Source organism: Stegostoma tigrinum, chromosome 20 (genome assembly GCF_030684315.1).
Source record: "Stegostoma tigrinum isolate sSteTig4 chromosome 20, sSteTig4.hap1, whole genome shotgun sequence".
Taxonomy (NCBI): Eukaryota; Metazoa; Chordata; class Chondrichthyes; order Orectolobiformes; family Stegostomatidae; genus Stegostoma; species Stegostoma tigrinum.
This window is the reverse complement of record NC_081373.1, coordinates 32947849-32971070: the sequence shown is the minus strand read 5'-3', so window position 1 is coordinate 32971070 and position 23222 is coordinate 32947849. Positions and strand designations below refer to the sequence as shown.

General features: G+C 39.4%; 1 protein-coding gene across 2 annotated transcripts in view; it reads right to left on the bottom strand.

Moving 5' to 3' along the window:
- The window catches only part of dock1 (dedicator of cytokinesis 1), a 562483-nt gene that overhangs the window by 124127 nt on the left and 415134 nt on the right, over nucleotides 1-23222 (bottom strand). For both annotated transcript variants that reach the window (XM_048551079.2, XM_048551080.2), the window contains exons 32-33: nucleotides 18229-18287; nucleotides 8995-9143 (exon numbers count right to left, since the gene is read on the bottom strand). In XM_048551079.2, coding sequence (XP_048407036.1) covers nucleotides 8995-9143; nucleotides 18229-18287 — 208 coding nt within the window. The remainder of the gene's footprint in view (nucleotides 1-8994; nucleotides 9144-18228; nucleotides 18288-23222) is intronic.

Sequence of the window (23222 nt, the reverse complement as noted above, 5' to 3'; positions counted from 1 at the left end):
GTAATTCCTTTTGAATTCCTCAATGTATTCTGGGATCAAAAGTTTCACATTCAGTTTTCACATTCCCTTGCCGGCCTTCTGGTCATCCTGTAGGTGGCAGTTGGCCAACAGAAGGCAATGGTCAGAGACGGACATCAGCTTGATGTCAGCAGATCTGACTGAGGACTCTCATGACACAAGGAAGAAATTTATCTTTGAGCGTATAGACTTGTCTGGCCATGACCAGGTGTAACTACTCTGTGTTCTGTGTGCAGGGGTGCCAATTACATTGTGCAACTTGGTGTATTTAACCATTTCATAGGGAATCTGGATGTGGTGGCCAGTTTGCTGTCAGCCCCTGCGGATCATCCAGCTGCACTGATGATGCAGTCCAAATCAGTGGCCAGTGGACCAGCCTGGAATTTGCCGGCAGCGGCGAGAGCTATTGCAAGATGGCCAGATACTCATGCTTTACAGCCAGAGCATACACATTACTTAGTCTCAGGGAGTGCTTCTGTACATAACGTATGTTATGAACAGCCACCCATCCATCACTTCCTTAACCTTGGAGGTGATGAAGTTGATGCCTCACAGAATACTCAGGCTGGGAGGAACTGCAGCTGTTAACCAAAACCCAACACCACCCCCCAGCACCCCCACCTCAAACAGATAGTCCATGGGCCCAAGAGTTCGACCATTTCCTGTAGCTGCATCCTGTACACCTACAGGAACAAGTGGTCTGCTTTGATGTTGACCAGGTAAATCAACATTGAAAGACATTGCATAGTAGCTTTTACACTATGCATGTTGTTGATGCCGGCAATTTTTAAATCAATTTTAAGATTTTAGGATCACCATACTATCCAACAGTCCTGTAAATATGCCACGGTCTTGTTACTTAGCAAACTCCTGCAGCCCCATGGTGTGGGCTAACTGTTGCACCCTTGCAAGGTTAAGTTAACTGTCTTCTTCCTCCTTAGTGGCACTGTTCCAATCAGGTTTCATCAACGCAAAGATAAAGCCAGGAAGGTCCAGTTCCTTCTGAAGGATTCAGTGTTGTACTCCGTATCGGACAGTGCTGTTATGTTCTGCTCCTAGTTCAAAGTGTTGCTGCTGCTGCTGCCTCCTGATGTCAGGAGCTGCGGTTTCATGAGATTCCTTTGATGTCTGGCATCACAATGTTGTGTCGTACTTTGCTGTTCTTTTACATATTGTCATTCTCCCACATGTCTTTATCACCAGCTGAGTCAATCGTATGTCTTTCATGCAGCTGTCTCTTACACTTATGATACTGGCTGGCCAGGACTCTGTGTGCCTTCCTCTTGAGGTCTCTCCTCACCACTTGCTCCTTACCCAGCTCATCCACGGCCTCTTCCTTCACTGACTTGGTTTACTCAGGTGGAGTTGAGGCATTTGATGCTACTCTGCTGTGTTCTCCATCCTTTTCTTACACGCCTTGCCCTCCCTTTTGCTAACGATCATCTCTGTAGTGTTGTTGGAGACAGAAACCTACTATTATTTGGGGGGTCCACTGGTTGTATTGCCATTTCTGACCTTTTGTGCATGTGTGTGGTGACTAACCCCTCCCAAAAAATAAAAACCTTGGGCAGCCTTTGCAGATGTTAACTGCTTCCCCACACAGATTGCAGCTCTTGGTTACTCTGCAGTCCTTAGTCAGGTGCCTCTCTTGTTTACAGTTCCTGCAGAGGGTAACTTTGCAGTCTGCTGCCATATGTCCTGCCCTCCCACAGGTTTGGCATGCTCTAGACTGCCCCACATCAGGTAACTTTCGCTCCCTCCCATCGTGAAACTGGAGGGTGGGTGGGACAAGTTCTCGGAGTTGTCAACCTTCAGGGTCACCTTGACTTGCTACTTGCTGGTCCAAATTCCAAAGTGGTCCACTACATTGGTGGTACCTCCATCAAGCTATACAGACCTTTCCACAAAGTCAGGACAACTACTGCTTGGATTTGGGGATTGTACATATGATTGTAACAATCTGGTTCCTCAGCACTGGGAGGATGAACATGGTGCCACAGAACAGAAAAGGGAGAATGCCCTCGCCTCATTTCTCCTCAAACACCTTCAGGAGATGTTCAAACTGTTTCACAGAGGTTAGATCAAAGTATCCCCTCCCAGGAGAATTCCGCAGACAATGATATCCAATGACAATTGGAACCTGCAGTAATCCGATAAGATGCTTTTTACACATGTTCTGATTGACCAGGTGCCTTTCTCCACTTCTTTTCACAGTCTCCCTGATTGTGTTTTTGAGACACGAGACTGGGGTTCTGGTGCTGCAGTCATAGCTCTGTTTAGCTGTACACTGAATTAGTGTGAAACCAAAGCTAGCATAAAGATCCACCAATAGCAGTTCAGCTCAACAATGGTCCTCCAAAAACTAATCCAGCAATGATCTTGAAATCCTTTGATGACTCACAACTTGGAACACACATTTTACCTTAGCCACAAGTGAAGTTAAATGCTATGGATGCTGAAAATCTAAACAAAAGTAGAAAATGCTTAAAGTATTCAGCAGGTAAGGGAGCATTTGCAGAGAAACACACTTTTCACATTAATGATCTTTTAACCCAACTACATGCATTCAGGCATTATGCAACTAAGAATCAGGCAAAAACTATGGGGAGGAAGATGGGAGGTGATGCTGCTCATGCTTCCATTTTTTTATTGGAAAAATGGAGAATGCCAAGAAATAGAGATCAGAACAGTAATGGGTACAGAATTAAAGTGACAGGTGAGTGGAATCACATTTGCACATTGAGAGGTGTTTCTCAAGGGAGGTTGCATTTAGTTTCTCCAATGTAGAGAGGCGCATTATGAGTCACAACGTAGCAAAGTTGATAAAAGTACCTGTAAAACATGGTTCTAAAAATTTTTACTACGTTGAAAAGACTAGAGAGTGTTACAATTTATAGCTGAAATCACATGCATTTACAGCATCTGATTGTGCGAATCACAGCTTTGAAAATAACAGCTGCAGAATGACAAACAAAAATTATCAACAAATGTAATCTTAAGGTTGGTTGCAAAAAGTTCAAATTGATTTTGAATGGAAATCTGAATGACAGTTCACCACTTCCAATATAAACTTTTCATTTTAGGCTGTAACACTTAAGTGCGCCATATATCTTGCACACTATCTTGCACATCATCGGCAGCATAACTTACCTAATGAAAGGCATTCAGCAACCCTGCGGATGTTCACTTTTTGAAAGAGTAATTTGGCCTAGTCCCATATCTCCCATTTTGATTTGGAGCTTATATGTGTCCTATTATTTAAGTATCAAGTTAAAAGAGCAGGAGTCTCTTGTGGTTATCCGCCACTCAAAGTAGTATACCATTCTGGATACTGTTGAGGGGGATAGCCTCTCAGGGGTAAATAGCAGCAGCAGCCAGGTCTGGCTCTGCTGTAAAGCAGGATATGGCAAAGTTCAAGCGAGATATTGTGATGGGGGTGCTCTAGTCAGTATGAAGGGCAAGGTTGGCATTAGTAGTGAACACTGGATAGATCAAGATATTGAGGCTCTGGTAGAGAAAAAGGAGGCGACATTGGTCAGGTATAGGCAACTGGGATCAAGATAAACCCTTGAGGAGTCCAGGGGTTGGGGGGAGGGATGGGGATGGTGGTGTAAGAGTATGCTTGAGAGGGAAATCGGGAGGGCAGAAAGGGGATATGAGACAGCTTTGCCAAAGAAGGTGAGGGATAATTCAAAGATATTCTACTAGTATATTAAGAGCAAAGAGTAACTAGGTAGAGAACAGATCCCCTTTAAAGTCGATGGAATCATCTAGGCATAGAGCCACAGGAGATGGTTGAGATCTTAAACAAATATTTCCCATCATTATTTACCATCAAGACAGACAGAGAAGCCAGAGAATTCAGAACGTAAGCAGTGATATCTTTAAAAAAAGAGTCTATATCAGACAAGAGGAAGGGGCTGGAGGTCTTAAAACACATAAATATAGATGATTCCCTGCGGTCTTATCAAGTGTATCTTGTGACGTTATTGTAAGCTATGGAAGATATTGCAGGGCCCCCAGAGGAGATATTTGAATCATTGATAACCACTGGTAAGGAGCCAGAAGACAGGATGATGGCTAAGGTGGTGCCATTATTTAAAGAAAAGTTGCAAGGGCACTACAAACCGATGAGTCTACCGACACTAGTGAGTACGTTTTTGGAGAGGATTCTGAGAAACAGGGTCTGCATGCATTTGGAAAGGCAAGAACTAATTGAGGATAGTAGGCAAGGCTTTATGCATGGGAAATCATTCTCACAAACTTGACTGAGTTTTTTGAAAAGAGGACCAAGAAGATTGATGAGGGCAGTATGCTTGAGGTTGTCTAAATGGCATTTAGCAAGGTCTTCAACAAGGTACTAGATAGTAGACTGGTTCGTAAGGTCAGATCACATGGGATCCAGAGAGACCTAGCCAATTGGATACAAAATTGGCTGGCCGGTAGGAGACAGAGAGTGAGGAAGAGGGTTGTTTTTCAGTCCGAAGGTTTATGGCCAGTGGCATGCCACAATGATCAATGCTGGGTCCACTGCTGTTCGTCACTTTCTATACATGATTTGGATGAGAATACTGGAAGCATGGTTTACAGGTTTGTGGATGAAACTAAAATTGGTGTACAGTGGACAGCGAAGTAAGTTATCTGACAGTACAATGGAACTTGATCAACTATATTATTGGGCTGAGGAACAGCAGATGGAGTTGAATTCAGATAAATGGAAGATGTTGCGTTTTGGTTAGATAAATGAGGGCAGGAATTGCACAGTTATTGGCAAGGCTCTAGGGAGTGTTGTTCAATAGATACCCTAAGGGTGTGGGTATATAGCTCCTTGAAAGTAGCATCACAGATAGACAAGGTAGTGAAGGTGGCATTTGGCATACTTACTTTCATCAGGCAGAAAACATCGAACACAGGAATTGGGACGTCATGTTACAACAGCACAAGACATTGGTAAGGCCATGTTTGGAGCACAATGTACAATTTTGGGCATCCTGCTATAGGAAGGATGATATTAAATTGGAAAGGGTGCAAAAAAGTTTCACAAGGAGTTACTAAGAACGAAAGGTTTGAGTTATAAGGACAGGCTGATGAAATATTCCATCACCAAGTCACTCTTTATTTACTTGTGCATAGTACACTAACTGAGGCCTGCCAGCTCAGAGTCAGACGCCTGAACTGAGGAGATTACGAATCTGCTGGTTATACTGGTCAGCCAGAGCTTTCCTGACCGGCCCAGGTGAAAAAAACAAATCAAGGATCTCGTAGTCAAGAAGATCCAACTGGTTCCAATCACTAGAGCTGGATAGGCTGGAACTTTAGTCCCTAGAGTGTAGGAGGCTGGGTTTGACCTTATAGAGGTTTATAAAATCATGAGGGGTTAGATAAGGTGAACAACCAAGGTTTCTCCCCCAGGGCACTGGAGTCCAAAACTAGAGGGCTTTGGTTTATGCTGAGAAAAGAATGCTTTAGAAGGGACCTGAGGATCACGTTTTCACACAAACGGTGGTATCCATATCGAATGAGCTGCGAGAAGAAGTGGTAGAGGCGAGTACAAATTACAACATTCAAAAAGGTATTTGTACAGCCACATGGATAGGAAAGGTTTAGAGAGAGAGTTATGGGTCAAATGCTAGCAAATGGGACTAGTTCAGTTTAGGAAACCTGGTTGGCGTGGATGGGCTGGGATGAAGGGCCTGTTTCTATGCTGTATACTCTATGACACTAGAAGCATCTTTATGGAATTGGCTTCCACCACATTTCTGGATTATAACACTTCATTTCCTGAGAATCCGTCTGGATCTGTGAACTATGGTTATTGAGCCAGTCACCCTTCCATCCTCCTGGAAACCGCAACTGTGTCAATTTCTGATCATGTGTTCTGAAGGAAACAGTTCCAACTTTTGCACCCTACACTAAGGTCTCATCCCTAGTAAACCTTCTCTATATTCTTCATATCTTCCTTACTATGGTGCCAGACCTGTCTACAATATTCCAGCAGGAGCTTATTTGTAAAAGTTCTGGCTTGATCGCTTGGCATTTATATTCTCTGTTGTGGGGTGTACCAACACTTAAAAAGGATAGCAATTGTTCACGAAAATATGACTTTCTTAGGGATAATTATAGATGTACAATAAATTCTGGCATTGTCAGCGATGACAACACCCATCCTCTTTATAAACCTGGGTAACCCATATGCTTTTCTAATCACCTTATCCATTTACCACACCAGCCTGAAGGATTTGTGCATATGGTCACAATATGACTTATAATCCTGCATATGTTTACATAAACATGCCATTTCTTCATATTTATTGATTCTTCTTCACCTTTAGATAGTAATTTGGCAAATTTTATTCTGTAACCATTTTCATTCCATAATGAAAAGCCAGTGCAACCTTTGTTTTCAAAGTAATTGATATTGTATATTTGACTTCTGGTAGAATTTTAAATTGGCAGTGCTTTTTTAAAATTCCTTCAGGTTGATGCTTTTTTATAATTTTATATTGTCAGAGTGAATGTTCTTTTGGATCAATATATTAATATTTTGCTATATCTGGAAAAGAAATATACAAAAAACCTGAAATTTCTCTTTTTCTAATGATCAGGATACAGTGCAACTTTTGTGGCATTACTTGTGCCTATTGTGCAACCGGAATACCTGTTATTCAATCTTCAAATCTGGTGAAACACTGGCATGAGTGACCAAACTTATTAAGGTGAATTCCTCCAATTATTGCACATTTGCAATTCAACTTAATTAAAAATATAAATATTTGCTTGCAAATACAATCATGCACATTATAAAAGAAACAGGCAATTGGACAAATACATACACACAACCCAACACATTCACAAGCACATACACACCGTAATAAGCATTAACTCAATTCAAACACTCTTAACACAAGTGTAGAAACCTAACACGGGACTCTTATGGTGCAGCACTAGTGTCCCTGCCTCTGAGCCATGAGACTTGGTTTTAAGTCCCATCTGCACAAGTGGTACGTAAGATCATCTCTGAATAGAGTGATTAGAAATGATCTACAAACCTAATACAAATGAATAACTACAAAAGCACAAATTCAGCAATATTCTTGCTTCATAAACAATACAGACATATCTATATAAATATAGACATAATCAGGTGCAAATAAATATCAGCACCTTAAACAACTCAATGTAAACAACACAAGAAATCTGAGTTTTACATATAGCGAAGATCTGTAACAGTTTGTTGACAATACCTCCCTATCTTTATTAAATATATTCCACTACTGACCACAAGGAAGAGAACAGGAGACCTTCTAACTTGTGTTTAAAAAGCACTCCAATTAACAGAGGTATTTTGATAGCATTGCCTCAATAGTTTTTAATTCCACATGTTTTGAATGAAATAAATTTACAAAAATGAAAGACCAAACACCACACTGCTTAGCCTGCATTTTATCTTGATTATACTATTTATGCTTAAAGGCAAATCCATATAGAATAGGAGGAATACTGCGTCATAAGCATACAATGCAATATGAAGATGTAGTCCACTTGACTGCATGTCATTGGAACACAACGAAGGAGCATATTTTGCTACACATACATCATTGTGTCAGAATGAAGTATTGATATGGATAACTCTAAGTAATGAACAGAAGTAAAAAAAAGGTCCACATCTTCCAATTAGGACTGATGTCGTGTGCATTGCTGCTGACTGTGAAGATTTGTGCAACCTGTGTTCTTTATAGAATTCCCTATCCTAGTTGAGATTTCAATGGGTCAATTGTGTATGCTCACAGAGACGACTATTGAACACATTAAAACAAAACAAAGACAGGACATAGATAACACAGTGTGGAGCTGGAGGAACACAGCAGGCCAGGCAGCAGAGGAGCAGAAAAGTTTACGTTTCGGGTCAGGGAGCTCAGAAATAAAGAGACAGAAGAAAGGGTGGGGCTGGGCAATGTAGGTGGAATGATGGTAGCTGATTGCACGTAGGGAGTGGTGGGGATTGGTCAGTGAGGTGGGAGGGGTGGATAGGTGGGAGAGAAGATGGAAAGGTTGCATCAGGTCAAAGAGGTGGGGATGAGAGGGAAGATTGGTCATGGGACGAGGCCAGTGTGAGGAGATTTTGAAACTGGTAAAATGCACGTTTAGGTCATTGGGCTGTAGGGTTCTGAAATGGAATACGAGGTGCTGCTCCTCCAGTTTGCGGGTGGTGTCATTGTGACGCTAGAGGTGGCCCATAATGGACATGCCACCCAAGGAATGGGAGGGGGAGTTTAAATGGTTTGCAATCAGAAGGTGTTGTTGTTTGTCATGAACAGAGCGCAGATGCTCTACAAAATGGTGTCCGAGCCCCTGCTTGGTCTTGCCGATGTAGAGGGGACCACATCGGGAGCAGTGGACACAGTAGACCAAGTTGACAGATATGCAGGTGACCTCCTGTCTAATGTGGAAAACTTGTTCTGACAGGACATGTTCTCTTTTCATGATACTAGCTGCCTTATTCAGTTATGTTTTCCAATGTTCTGGTCTTTCAGTGCACTAATGAGTATGTGAATTGAGTGAGGTGGTCAGCTCAGTTATGCTAATTTCTGAGTTAGACAAGGTTAAGTAGGGTAATATTTCCTGTACGCAAATACAGGTAAATCCTACATATCTGGCCCTGGTCTTTGACAATGAGGTCAATGTCAAACACCAATGTGAAGGGTTCTAGAAAATGGAAAATCAATCAATCAATCAATCAGGAGTTTAAACTTCCCAGGCAATTTGTATGCATGTACATGCTAGGACTTAATGAGGTCCTGATGCACACATCTCCCACCTTATGTCTAATCTCTAACAATTTGGATATTGGAAGACCTGCATCTATATTTATTTGCAGACATAGATATTTCTTCGCACTGCAAATTTTAATTACAGGTATGTAATGTAATTAAGTCATTGTCAAATAGATTTCATTATTACCATGAATTCACTTACCCTCTGGAAACTTCTTGTTGAATGAAATTCACATTGCATCATATCAAAGAATATTGCAATTGTAGCTTTTCGCAGTTCAGTTTCTGGAATAAGAGTCATCTCCAAGATCGGGCCAACCATTTCTGGGATAAACTTGATTTTGTGCTGGCCTTGAAGGAAAGAATACCCCATAAACACATAGAATGTGTCTTTTGTCAACATATAAAGAAAATATTGCTACTGCATAAAATTAACCAAACTTACAAAATGTGCTATGCATTACTATAAAACTAGCATCTAACAAAACAAGGGAATAAAACCAGTAAAATAGTTTTACTTAGCTAATAAGTAGGCATAAATTTAAACATTCTGTAGTTTCTGTTTCCTGATCTTATTGTGGCATTTATTTATTGTCTCATTGACTCAAAAAGGTTGTTCTTTTAACACCATCTATTAGTACATTACCAGATCTAACTGCAATGTAACAGCAATATTTTAGTAATTTTACTGTACTTCAACACTAACTGGAAGGGCACACAAATACTGGCTTGCCCACTATAGACTGATGTTAAGAAAACCTACTCTATTTTCTTTTGGAGCCATCAACTCCCACCTGGATAAGGCACATTTGACAGAGGGGCCACATTTAACACAAATGTTTCATTTGGAGATTATGCACTTAGTAAAATCAAAACAAATGATTTCTAAAAAATGTTTGCCTCTTAAGGCAGGGTCAATTATTTGTTGTTAATGACATTGCATTCTTTACTCTTCAATTCACCCAGTCATACTAGGATCTGTGCATTATGTTTTTGCATTTGGTAGTGTAAGTACAGCACATATCAGATGAGTTCTGATTATGTATGTGCACGTAAAGATCAAGAAATATTCTTGAGTGAGGTTCATTTCGATAACTGGCATACCATGATGGTTGTTGACTTGCTCACCAAGCTGGCTTGTTTTTGTTCAGACATTTTGTCATCACATTAGGTAACATCATCAGTGGAGCCTCCGATGAAGCAATGTTATTCTATTCCGCTTGGAAATTATACTGTCCAGTCCGTTATGGTGAATACTGTCATTTCCAGTTTTGGTCTGTGTGAATTTATGGGTCCAATTCTATGTTTGTTGTTTGAAGTATGGGTGGAGAGCCATGCCTCGAGGAAATCCCGTGAACGTCTATGTTTTGCTTGGGCTACAATGGTTTAAGCTGATGTACATTCAGACAATGAAGACTAAGATATTAAGGAGAGTTCATCGTGCCGTTTTGTTGCTAACTGATGTCCATGTATTCTGATGGCTATTCTGATGTAATGTTCGTGGCAGTCATTGCATTGCATTTTGTAAACCATGTTGAAGGACAAACATGCTTTAATCCTAGCTTTAATGCTCGCAACTAATTGTCCATTTATTCTACATGAAATGTTGTCTTTCTTAGGTGATATGAGAGTTGGGACGGGAAGGAGGCATTCTCGTTCTTGTCACCACACTTATAATATCCTTTTGTATGTGTGCCAAGTGGTTTGAAAAGCATATGTCTGAATCTATTCAACAATATAAAAGGTCCATGTAGAGGCATCTAATTGCCCTCTGTGTCAGAGGCCTCCATGTTCCAGTGTTTTGAAGATGTCATTTGAATGTCATTCAAGCAACTGTTAAATGATCACATTTCGGAGAATCTGCTTTGTTTCTGCTTTTTTTCCCCCATTGACTCATTAGAACTGACCCCAATTGATCCAAGCACAGAATCTGTGGTCATCTCCATACAGGCTACAGTAAGAGTGTCTATGTGAATTGATGAGAAATACATGGGTCTGGAATCTCACCATCAGCTTCAAGCCCCAGTGGATGTGGAGTTTCCAGCTACAGGTACCCTCATGACACAACAAAGATACAGGGAAGCAAGTCGCTCATCTTTTGTGGAATGCCATGCAAGTGAGACAGCAGCAGCATTACTATACTCTGTTTAGAGCAGGCAGTTGTAACATCATGTCATGTTGTCCAGCATATCTGAAATGCAGTGTCTTCTTCACTGAGGCTAAAAGGCATCTTGTCTGCATCAGGTTCCCTGCAGAAAATCTATAGGAGTTCACTGAAGCACACAAAAAGGACTTCGCTTGATCCTTATATGCTTTGCTCCAGACAACCAAAAGACACATCGAGGCTCTGTGATGGCCGATGAGGATCCACGAGAGCCACAGCTTTGTATCAGGTGGGAAAATGAGAACATTCTTCATGGGAAACAGCATCTTCAGCATCCATTGCACAGCAACATTGGCTAAAGCTAAACAGGCAGGGCTTCTTTGTGCACCCCCTTCAATGGAACTGAGTTGTGTGAATTCATCCTGGCATGACTGCAAATGTTTTGATGCTAAGATCAGCATCTTCTATTAAAACCCAACTGCAAAAACAGCTTGCTACTTTGACCTTTTTACACTTTCCAAGTTATTAATTGAAGTTAAGGTTAAAACTGATAGAACCCTTCACAACATCTAATCTTCACTGTTCAATCATGACAAAGTTTCATGCAAGTGTAGACACTATGGATAAATAGCTGTCATTCAGACAGAATTACAACAATATATAGCACTAAGGATAACTAGCCTCCATTCCTTCACTCTTGTAGCTGCAAGGTAAAGTCACAGTTGTACACAGAGCTGATGATGAAAAGATAACATATTTTAGAATATAATGTACTTACAACCATGTGTTGCTTTTGCCACCCATGAGCCACCAGCATGTTTTCTTCTTCCTCTGCCTCTCACTATGTCACGGTGCATTCTCAGGTTGGGGTGGAGGCAGCCTGCCCTACAGTGGAGACTGTTGGCCTTGGAGTTTTGGCTGGGCAACTCCAGAAGCATTCACGCTAGGAAGCTCAGATATGCTGAGCATTCTCTGGACAGATGCAGATACAATCTCCGTGACACCACATTGATCTGGGTGACAACTTCAGACTGGACTGGCAGGTCTGGTGTTGTGGTCTCTTTTGTAGCTCAGAAGGAAGAGGGCAGCCTATTTCTCCTCCACCCTGTCCCCTGAGAGTCAACATGGCCAAGCGAGATGACAACTTCTATTTCTCAGTCACTTCCTTTAGAATTGTGTAGCAAAACATCGAGGGCCGAAGGGCCTGTTCTGCGCTGTATTGTTTTATGTTCTATGCTCTCTGTTCATACTGCTGTTAGTGTGTGCTGGTGGTGAAGTATTATCCTGAAGTATTCGTGTTGAGCATTCATTTGGGATTTAAGGTTCTTGCAAAGATTTGTAACTCGAGTTGTGGGTAACATCAGCACGATGTAGGGGGAGGGGCTTAGATTAGTTCACAGGTCGGCACAACGAGGGCCGAAGGGCCTGTTCTGCGCTGTATTGTTCTACGTTCGAATACCACGAAAGACATTTCTTAGTATTCAGTGTTTGACCTGGTGTAGGGCTCAAATTTAAATATAATACGGGTGGCATGAAACCCAGAAGGTTCCAGCAACTGAGAGTACTTGTGAGAGCAAAATAGCACGTGTGCTGTACCTTAGGGATATGATCCAGCATTGGACATTGTAAGAGATAACTTGTTGAAGTTCAGAGGGAGAAACTCTCAATGAAAATATCTGAAAATGATGCTCAGCTAATTTTTGATGAAATTCAGCTTGAAGTAATTAACTGATTCCAAATATTGCATTTAAAATTTGCAACACTCCCTTGTCTACTAAATATGTCACTCTTCAAAAAAAAACAACAATGAAAAATGTGAAATCTACTGTAGAAGCTCAAATTCAATGAAAGTTGGCAGAGCTGGAAATATGAAAAATCACATTCGGCCAAAATTCTATCTTAGTTTCTCTTTCTGCAGATGATGCCTTGACTTGCTGAGTATTTTCAGAATTTTCTATCTTTCGTTGCAAATCCACCCCGACTGTCTCTGATCAACTGAAATGTTCAAGATGCTCAGTCACCCCATTCTTAATTTCAGACTCTAGGAGTTTTCTCATCAACAGATGCTGGGTTAACTGATTTATAATACTGTGCTTTCCCTTTGCCTTATTTTTAAATAATGGAATGACAAGCATTACTTTCTAAACTACATGAATGGATAGTGAATCAACAAGTTTTTGAAAATCACAGTTGAACCATCTGTAATATTTTCATTTACTTTTAAAATTCTGGGATGGAAAACCATCTTCTCCTGCCAACTTGTCATTCTTTACGGTCACGCATTTTTCCATTACCGTTAACTTGCTCATGTTAATTTTGTTCAGTCCCTGTCCCTTATTCAACAATAGTTTCCCTGGCAAGTCTAGCATGCTGATCTCTTCCTCTACTACAAATAACGATTCAGCATGTCATTGTGTCCTTATTTTTGTTGTTAATATCACTGTCGTATGTTTTGAAGGGTCTTCTCAGTCAAAAGGCTATGGTTCAAGATGGGACAGGTCAGTACAAAAATCTAAGCTGCAGCTTTAATGGTGTTTGTTGGGAGTGTTGCACTATTAATGTGCTATCTTTGGGTTGGAGACCTTATCCAACTTTTGATCGTTTCTCAACGAATACTGGGATCCAGTACATTTGTGTCATTCCACCAAATTTCTTAATTTCCCTACTCCAAAGTACCTTTTCTCCAGCAAATTAGCCACACACGTAAAGAAAGTCTACAGAACAGACAGGACACTGTTCAACCCAAAACCAAAGTCACGTCAACCTGATAACCATAAACTGGGGTTAGACTGCGTGGATGATCTTTTTGTGCTGCTCACTCGGAAACTGATTTCGAGGTCATTACTGATTCCTTCCACAGAACCATGTGAGAAAACAGGTTTTTCACCGAATACTCAGGGTGTCATCTGTATGTCAAAATCTAAACTCCCGAAGCGATGATCCACCCAGAGCTCACTTTTCGGAGTGTGATGGAAGTGCTTTAGGAGTGTTCTCAAAGTAGGCCTGAGGAATCAAACAGTTACACTGATGTATAGGAGCCTATAGCTTGTGAACCACCAAAACAAAGAAGAGTTGTTGAAGAAGGCACTGAACAGATCAAGAGATTTCACTGGGAGCACGCAGAAGGGGTAAAGGAGTCTGAGAAGTTCGCAGAACTCCAAACTCTCTCATGCCTACTCTTCAAGCATCAACTGATAAACCATCAGATTGCCATCAGATTTATCAACCACTTCACAACTCATCAAACCAGAGTGGAAGAAAATCATTCTTGATCTTGTTGGACTGTGCAAGAAAGGCACTTCAGAAAGTAATTTCTTGGTTTTATTGGTTGTAAACTACTTTGGGATGTCCTGAGGATATGAAAGGCTCTATATAAAATGTAATATTTTCTTCCACAGATGCTACCTATTAAGTTGTGCACTAGAAGGAAGGTTGTCAACACCATCCACTGACACTACTATTCCATCATGAAGATGCAAATATAGTGATTAATCACTCAATAGATTCACTTGCCTTGGAAGAATGTAGCCTCATAGAAGTTTCAGATGTTTCTTAATACCTAAACACTGGCTTAAAGCTTAAGAGACCTACCTCAGCTGGCTATACCCAAATAAACACAGCTGTATAAAATGAGCGAGACCCTCAGTGGATAAGCCTTCATTGAGATCATAGCTGAATAATAACGATATCAAAAGGCCACATGAGTCCCTGAAACCATGGTCAGGGATTAAATAGTGCTCTTTGTTTGATGAGAGAGATTACAGGTCCAATTTCTTGACCGCACTCGATTCCAGTATGACCCTGTGAAGCTTTGCCAATCAAAGTTCTAAACTGTATCGATCTTAAAGTTGTAACAGATTTTAAAATCTAACATACACAAATACCTTCAACATTGTGTGATGGCAAAATAACAAGTCTCAGACCAGGGTGGGAGATGGATGGAAAAGGCCTAAATAAAATCATTATTAATTATTAATTTTATAAAAAGGATAAATAAATGATTAAGATGAATCAAAGGCTGTAGTAACAAAGATGTGAAGTTATCTACAACAGAACATCATGAATTTTGTCTTGCTATGTGTGTCTTCTGTGTAATGTGAAATAATCACTGGTAAATGATGGAATTTAGGGTTGGATTGGCATCCTGGAGTTTTACTATATTGCCTTTGAGAACTGGGGAATATCTGTCTCCTTGAAGATTTCAGTTGTCATTCTTTACCATCTTCATGAGATTCAGAGGGCTGTGTAGAGATGCATATGAGCAGAAAGCATGACAAATTTATAAGTATAAGGTAATGGCCCAAATAGCCTTTCCTAGTTCTTTGTTTTAATTTCTGTCAAGATACTAGGAATTTAAATTAATTTGATAACTGGAATTTTTACAAGTTTACTGCAAATAATATTCTCCTTTGTTTTGAAAGTATAATTTCAGGCTATAAAGCACAGCATAGATCCTAAAGTATAGTCCTAGTCATAATGTATTGCTTAAAATTAGATACAAAGCAAGTGTTTCTTTTCCACATTTGTCACTACTTTCAAGGTTGATGGGAATGTGGCATAAAAGATCAGAAGAAAGCCTGCTGGCATTTGCTTCAATCAACTGCTTTTGAAAAATAACTAATGAGCACGGCCTGCCAAATTCAGTTGCATAAGATTTGTTTCAAATGTTGAGGAGCCCTTTAAGAGAGTACTATTAAGAAGCTTTTGTAATTCAAATTTTCAAACCTTACTTGCATTGGATGACAATTTATTGTTGGCAATTCACAATCATTCAAGACTTTAGCATTCACGATCGCCAAAAAACATGTATGTCTACGCTAAATATCCTTTCTTTTAAAAGAATAACATCTCACAAAACATGCCATTCAAGAATACATAGAAAATGAATAACTATCAAAGATATCGTTTACATTTCTGCAATATATATCATAATTTATCTTTGAAATAACCCAGAAATTGACAAATATCTCTTAATAATCCTTGCCATTTTTGTAGCATGGCCAAAAACATTCTATTATTAAGATCATTTCCTCTGAAAAAGGAAACCAGATATAGGTGTATCTTTTGTTTGTGGTATGAAAAATAAAACAATCGTTTTCATCTAGCATCTCTCAGTATTCAGTCATATAATCAAACAACCTGATAAAACTGCTTATTTCTACAATCACACTGCAAACACAGCCTGAATCCTGACCAAAGTAATACAGAAAACTGCAGATGCTGGAAATCAAAAACAAAAACAGGAATTGCTAGAGAAACGCAGCAGGAATGGCAGCAACTGTGGAGAGCATGCAGAGTTAATATTTCAAGTCCAGTGACCATTCTTCAGAATTACTGTGGCAGTAAAGAGAGATTTTTCTCCACTTGTCTCTGAAGTCAGTTTGTGCATGAACTCTGGATTTAGACCTCCCAATTTGATACAAAGTAGAACTAACAACACACTTATTACTTAGCACAAGCAGAGTCTGCGTATTTTGTGTTAGTAATGCTGAGGGGCGCACTGGATTTTAATAGTGCATTCACTCAATTATAAGATGATGACATTCTAGTTCAAAATGCTTCATGTATTTTGGGGTCAAGTTAGTTACCTGGTGCTGCTGCTGCTGAGATACAACTCCAGCAACATGTTGCAACAGATTCATTTCAAGATATATAAGGATACTGAGTGAAGAACTAATGCAGTGAATGGTGCAGATGCTTAAGTAAAGCTACTGTCTTTTTTTCATTGCAACCTGCTTTAAAATGATTCCAAACTGACCTACAGACATATCTCTGTTTGAAGTCTTCTACTGAACTTGGTTATTTAAGTACAATCAGGAAACTATTTTTCACACAAAAGATAGTAGACATTTGGATTCTCTACAATAAAAGGCTATGTGTTCTTACGTAAGGATATCAATGAACATAGATCAAAGTGGGTAAATATTATGGTTTATTTCGATTAATTCAGGGATGTATTGCCCACTCTAACTGTCCTCGAAAAGTGTCCTTGATGATGAAGTTCTTGAACTGTTGTCTGGGTATAGATTTGCCAAGATCTGACTAAATAGCAGAATAGGTTTGGGGAAATGAATGATTTGTACCACTTCCTATGCTCATAAAAAGGCAAATGATTTACATTCCTTTACATATTCTTTTTTTCAACCTCCAGATATAATTGGATAGACATAGGTACTAGGCAGATCTTGTTCAAGTACAACTGCCATGCGCAGTGACAGTAAAATAATAGCACTATGGAAAGAAAAAGAGAGATCAGTGGTTGAAAATACGATCAATTTCCTAGAACCACCTGTCAAATTGCTAGACATGGATTACACAAGAGCTCACTATCAAATATGTTTAATTAGGTCACTGAAAAAATGCAATGTTGTTCAGTTACTGAGGTCGCAGGATGAAATCTATAGTTTATTAACTTATACTGGTCCCTTAATAAAAACAGAACATGCTGGAGAAACTCAGCAGACCTGGTAACATATGCGGGGAGAGAACTACTCTTCTGCTGTCATATTGGACTCAAGTATTAACTCTGTTGTGCGATGTGGCCATTACAATAAGGTTAGCAATTATTGTCCATGCCTAATTGCCCCTGAGAAAGGGTTACAAGTCACTTTCTTGGAATACTACAACTTATTGTCAAAGTTTTAAAATAATTAGTTTGCAAGGGTATTTCAAAAATGGTTAAGAGTCAACCATATTACTGTTGGTGTGGAATCTCATCTGGGCCAAATGAAATAAAGGCATGTTTACTTACCAAAACAACAATAGCTTGCCAGTTGGACTTTCTACATCAATCTAATTGGTTCATGGTCACATGACTAATTGTATCATTTTATTTCAGATTTGCTTTTAATTAAACAAATTTAAATGCCCTCAACTACCATGATGACAACTGAACTCATGCTTTTGAATTATTACTCTCAATTACTGGCAGAATAGTCAAGGCCTAATGGTAATGCTACCATACATAACAGTTGCAGATTTGGACTTTTTCAAAGAATATACGTAGTCCAATAGTTTCCAGGCCAACATTTATCCTTCAACTAAATACCATTTAAGAGACCATGTATATTATTGTTGTCTTCCAGACATTACCTCACACTAATTAGCAGCTTGCTTGTTTGCTTCCAAAATGACTGATTACTCTTCAAAAGGACATGGGAAATACTATGTGAACGCAATTTCTTTTTGGGCACACCAAATCAGTAGAAATTTTGAACAATGATGAATAAAGTGTTATCCTGGAAAAGAGGATGGCCCTAAATGGAAGATTTATTAATTTCCTCGCATAAAAATACATTAATAATACATGGTTTATTCATAGACACAACTTACCAAGGTTATACCACATGTCCCTGATCTCAAATCCAATTTGTCTTCTCATGTCACCATATCTGGAAAAAAAAATCACGTCATCATATCTAACATCTTATTAACTTCAACACAAGCTAAATTCTTTCAAGAAATAAAATGTGGCAGTACAAATTCATATAACAAAGATCCAATATGACAAATTGTTGTTCACATTCATCAGATCAGACAGCATCTGCTCAGTGAACAATTAAAAATAAGAACAATTTAAAAGGAGTGGGAAAAGAAAAACAAGAACACAAAATGAGTGTAACAAACCTTTATTTCCTGTGCTTTCATATGTTGTACATTTTGCAGTTCTGAAAACGTGCTAAAGCAGCCATATATGAAATGTTAGCTTCTCTCCTCTCTAACAGATACTGACTGACTTGCTGAGTGTTTTCAGCAGATTGCCTTTCCCCAAGGCTTTGGCAATAATTTAGGAAGATGTCTTATTTTGAATTTTATAACTTACTATACTGTTAAGATAATTTTGGGCTAACAGATAAATGTAGTTGGAATTTGGGGGAACAGTGGGGTGTTGAGCATTGGGCTAGACATACCCCTTTGAAATTTGAATTCAAATTTACAGCAGACTGATATGAAAAAATTATAAAGTCTGAGAGTAAAATTCATTTATGGAGTTTCCATGCAGTTCCCACTAGAAATAGTGGGTGAGAAACAAATTAAAATATCACACTGATGCACTAGCAGGCGGTTTCTTAAGGTGTAGGCTGCAGGAATAGAGTAGAATGGGTTTCATTTTGTAATCATTTCTGACTTCATATACACATTATCAAGCATCAGATATGTCCCACTGCTCAGTTCTAATATCCATCATTATGATAAGCACTAAATAAGACAGTAACAAAAAAAGCCAGGAATAGATTTTTGGAAGGTAACCCTTTACTTGAATTAAATGATTATACATAATAAGTCTGCAAATAGATTTTGAAGAGATGTTTCACATTTCATTCTGAATTTTAACTAACCACCAGTTAATATTTACCTCTTTTTCTAAAATAAATGACCATTTTCATCCTTGATATATTTGCATGATCTTTAAGTATCTAAATACTCTTGCATTAGGTATTTACTTTTCCAGAATACCATAGTCATGAAAGTATAAAACATTCAATGACTAAAATAATTAAAAGCACTTCTAAGTGATGTGCAAATGTTGATTCAGCTTTCATCTCAGTTCTAATTTAGAGGTGATTTATAGTTTCACAATTAATTAAACAATTACAAAAAAATTGTGTTGTCAACATAAAAGTTGTTCAGTGAAGCAATCTCCAAGGAACTCAAAGCCTTAACAATAAAACCACAGTTTCCAGTGACTTGATTTCACTCAAAGTTCTTTCACATTCCTGGTTAGTTTCTCATTTGTCCAAGTGCAGAACACAATTTTGCTCACATTAATGTAATGCATGCAAGGCAAAGCACATGGAATGTTGCAAGCTCACCAGAGAAAATAAGCTTGTATTGTAAATTGCTTTGTTATCTTTATCCTTGTAAGAAATAGACAGAGCTTAGAACATAGAACAGTACAGCACAGTATAGGCCCTTTGGCCCATGATGTTATGCCGACTGATCATCCTACTAGTATCAAACTATCCTGCATACCCTACATTTTACTATCCTCCATGTGCCTATCCGAGAATCGCTTAGAAGTCTCTAAAGTATCTGGCTCCACTGCCACTGCTGGCAGCACATTCCGCATGCCCACTACTCTCTGTGTAAAAAAACCTACCTCTGACATCTCCCCTAAACCTTCCTCCAATCATCTTAAAATTATGCCCTGTGTAATAATCATTTCTGCCCTGGGAAAATGTCTCTGACTATCCACTCTACTATGCCTCTCATCATCTTGTACACTTCTATCAAGTCACGTCTCATCCTTCTTCGCTCCAATGAAAAATGCCCTAGCTCTCTCAACCTTTCCTCATAAGACCTGCCTTCCAGTCCACGCAGCATCCTGGTAAATCTCCTCTGCAACCTCTCAAAAGCTTCCACGTCTTTGCGAAAATGACGTGACCAGAGCTGAACACAATATTCCAAATAGGGTCTAACCAGAATTTAATAGAGCTGCAGCATAACCTCATGGCTCTTAAATCCATTCCCCTGTCAATGAAAGCCAACACACCATACGCCTTCTTTACAACCCTATCAACTTGGGTAACAACTTTGAGGGATCTGTGTACATGGACCCCAAGATCCCTCTGTTCCTCCACACTGCCGAGAATCCTACCATTAACCTTGTATTCTGCATTCAAATTCAACCTTCCAAAATGAATCACTTCACATTTTTCTAGGTTGAATTCCATCTGCCACTTCTTTCCTCAGTTTCTTGCCCTGTTCTTTATTATTACCACTTCTGCTGCCAATTAGAGGCAAGAAAGTAGTGTTCAATGTACAATTTTGAATTCCAACACAAATCTGTCATTTACTCAACAGAAATCCAAACTTGTATCACTTTTACTCAACTTTGTTAAAATGTTGAATTGCAAGATGCAAATATAACTAGAATAGTACATATTCTGCAAAGTGTTGGATCCATGTTCCTGGTTGCCATCTGCTCAGGGATTGTACAGGAGCAGCATGTTGTGCACAACTAGGCTCAGAACCGTTCCTTGTTTCTGTCAGGGGATACCTACTGCTTGGGTTTATCTTCTAGCTTTGCACTGCACCTGAAAATTTGGTACTGAGTTTGAGTTGGAAATATCTTATCACATCTCTTTATCATATCAGTGGATTGTTCCTCCTGCGTGCATCTCCAGTTCAACCGTCAAATTAGCACGGAAATCTCAAAAAAAAAAGCAAAAGTGGGAAATAACTGAAACAGGTCTTTGTCTCTTCTTCTCATCTTCACATGTGCGAAATGCATGAGCTTTAGGTACAAGCCCTGGAGAAATCATCTCATTTCTACTGTAACTTAAGACCATAAGACATAGGAGTGGAAGTAAGGCCATTCAGCCCATCGAGTCCACTCTGCCATTTAAATCATGGCTGATGGGCATTTCAACTCCACTTCCCTGCACTCTCCCTGTAGCCCTTGATTCCTTCTGAGATCAAGAATTTGTCGATCTCTGCCATGAAGGCATCCAACGTCCCGGCCTCCACTGCACTCCGTGGCAATATGCTGAAAGATTGGAGCGACTGGGCTTGTAGACACTTGAGTTTAGGAGGATGAGAGGGGATCTGATTGAGACGTACAAGATAATTGAAGGATTGGACACTCTGGAGTCAGGAAGCATGTTTCCGCTGATGTGGGAGTCCACAGCCAGAGGACACAGTTTAAAAATAAGGGGTAGGTCATTTAGAACAGAGTTGAGGGGAAACTTCTTCATGCAGAGAGTGATGGATATATGGAACGCTCTGCCCCATAAGGCAGTGGAGGCCATCTCTCCGGATATTTTCAAGAAAGAGATGGATAGAGCTCTTAAAGATAGTGGAATCAAGGTTTATGGGAATAAGGCAGGAACAGGATACTGATTGTGGATGATCAGCCATGATCATAACGAATGGTGGTGCTGGCTCGAAGGGCCGAATGGCCTACTCCTGCACCTATTGTCTATTGATATTTAAAAGTGGTACTTAAAGAACTAGAGAATATATCGAATCTGTTCGGTTTTCTCTCTATGCATTGGAAGGTAGCAAATGTAACATTGCTATTGCAAGAGTAGAAGAGAAAAGTGGGAGAAATATACGTCAGTTGGCCTATCATCATTAGTGCAGAAGGAGCTATAACCTATTTTTAAGAATAGATGGCACGTCGCCATCCTTCCATCAGCATAAGATGCAGACATGCAGAAAACAAAATTTTTTGGGGAAATGGAAACTTTATGTGTTGTATGTCTGCTGACAGTTGAAGAAAATAATCTTTGCAAAGCAAGCTCTGCCACAAGTTATACTTGTGAAGTGATTATCAAGTATCTTTGTCGGTTGCTGTGCCATTTTCCTGACATCAATTGTCTCCCAATTGTGAAAACTGATTTTTAGGATCTTCATGTCAAGCTTGCAAGCATCCTTGAACAGGTGGATCACATATACTATTCATTGTATGGCCTGGCTATCACTTCATACAGGAATTCTCTAGGTATGTAAGCTAAATTGTTGAATGGGTTGATGACTAGTTAATGGTGAGAAAACAAACCAGTCTGTCAGGTTGACAGACTGTTTACAAAGATACATGCTTGGGCCGTAACTGTTTATAATCTATATCAATGACTTGAATTAGAGAACTGCTTGCAAAGATTGCTGAAGATAAATAGGAATAGAAGTTTTGAGGAAGACACAAAGAGACTACAAAGGCAAACAAATGGATTAATTGAGTGAACGAGAACATGCTAAATGGAATTTAATGTGGGGAAAAAAAAGTTATCCACTTTGGAAGCAAAAGCAGAAATACATTTTTTGCATCTTCCTTAAAGTTTCCATTCTCATCTATGAATATTTAGTAGTGAAAGACTAGGAAAATCTGGTGTTCATGAGGATGATCCACAGAAAATTAATATGTAGTCACAGCAAGCAATTAGAAAATAAATGGCGTATGAGGGATTAGTCCCTGTCCTCTAGGTACCAAAAACAGGCAAGTGCATGTGATGGTCTCTTTCTGGATAAAGCATTTTTCCAGGTCATAGTTGTCACAAAGTGTTTGGGAGAAGAGACCTCTCTGAAATAATCCAACCTGTACTAGGAAATTCCCCAGATGGTTGCTGAGAGGTCACTGAGGACTGATAGCAGAGACTTTTCTCCTTGCAACAGATCTAACCTAACTTTAGAGTTATTTATATATAAACAAAGAAATATGAATTCAAAGAACTTAGGAAGGAATGGTTAATTATTTAAATCATACTTGAACTTGGCTACTAGATAGGTTTTCCCACTCACTTTGTGGACATTTCTCCTGTATCTTCAGGGATATGCAATTCACAATTGGGAATCCCAGCCTTGGAGTAACTGCAATAAATATCCAC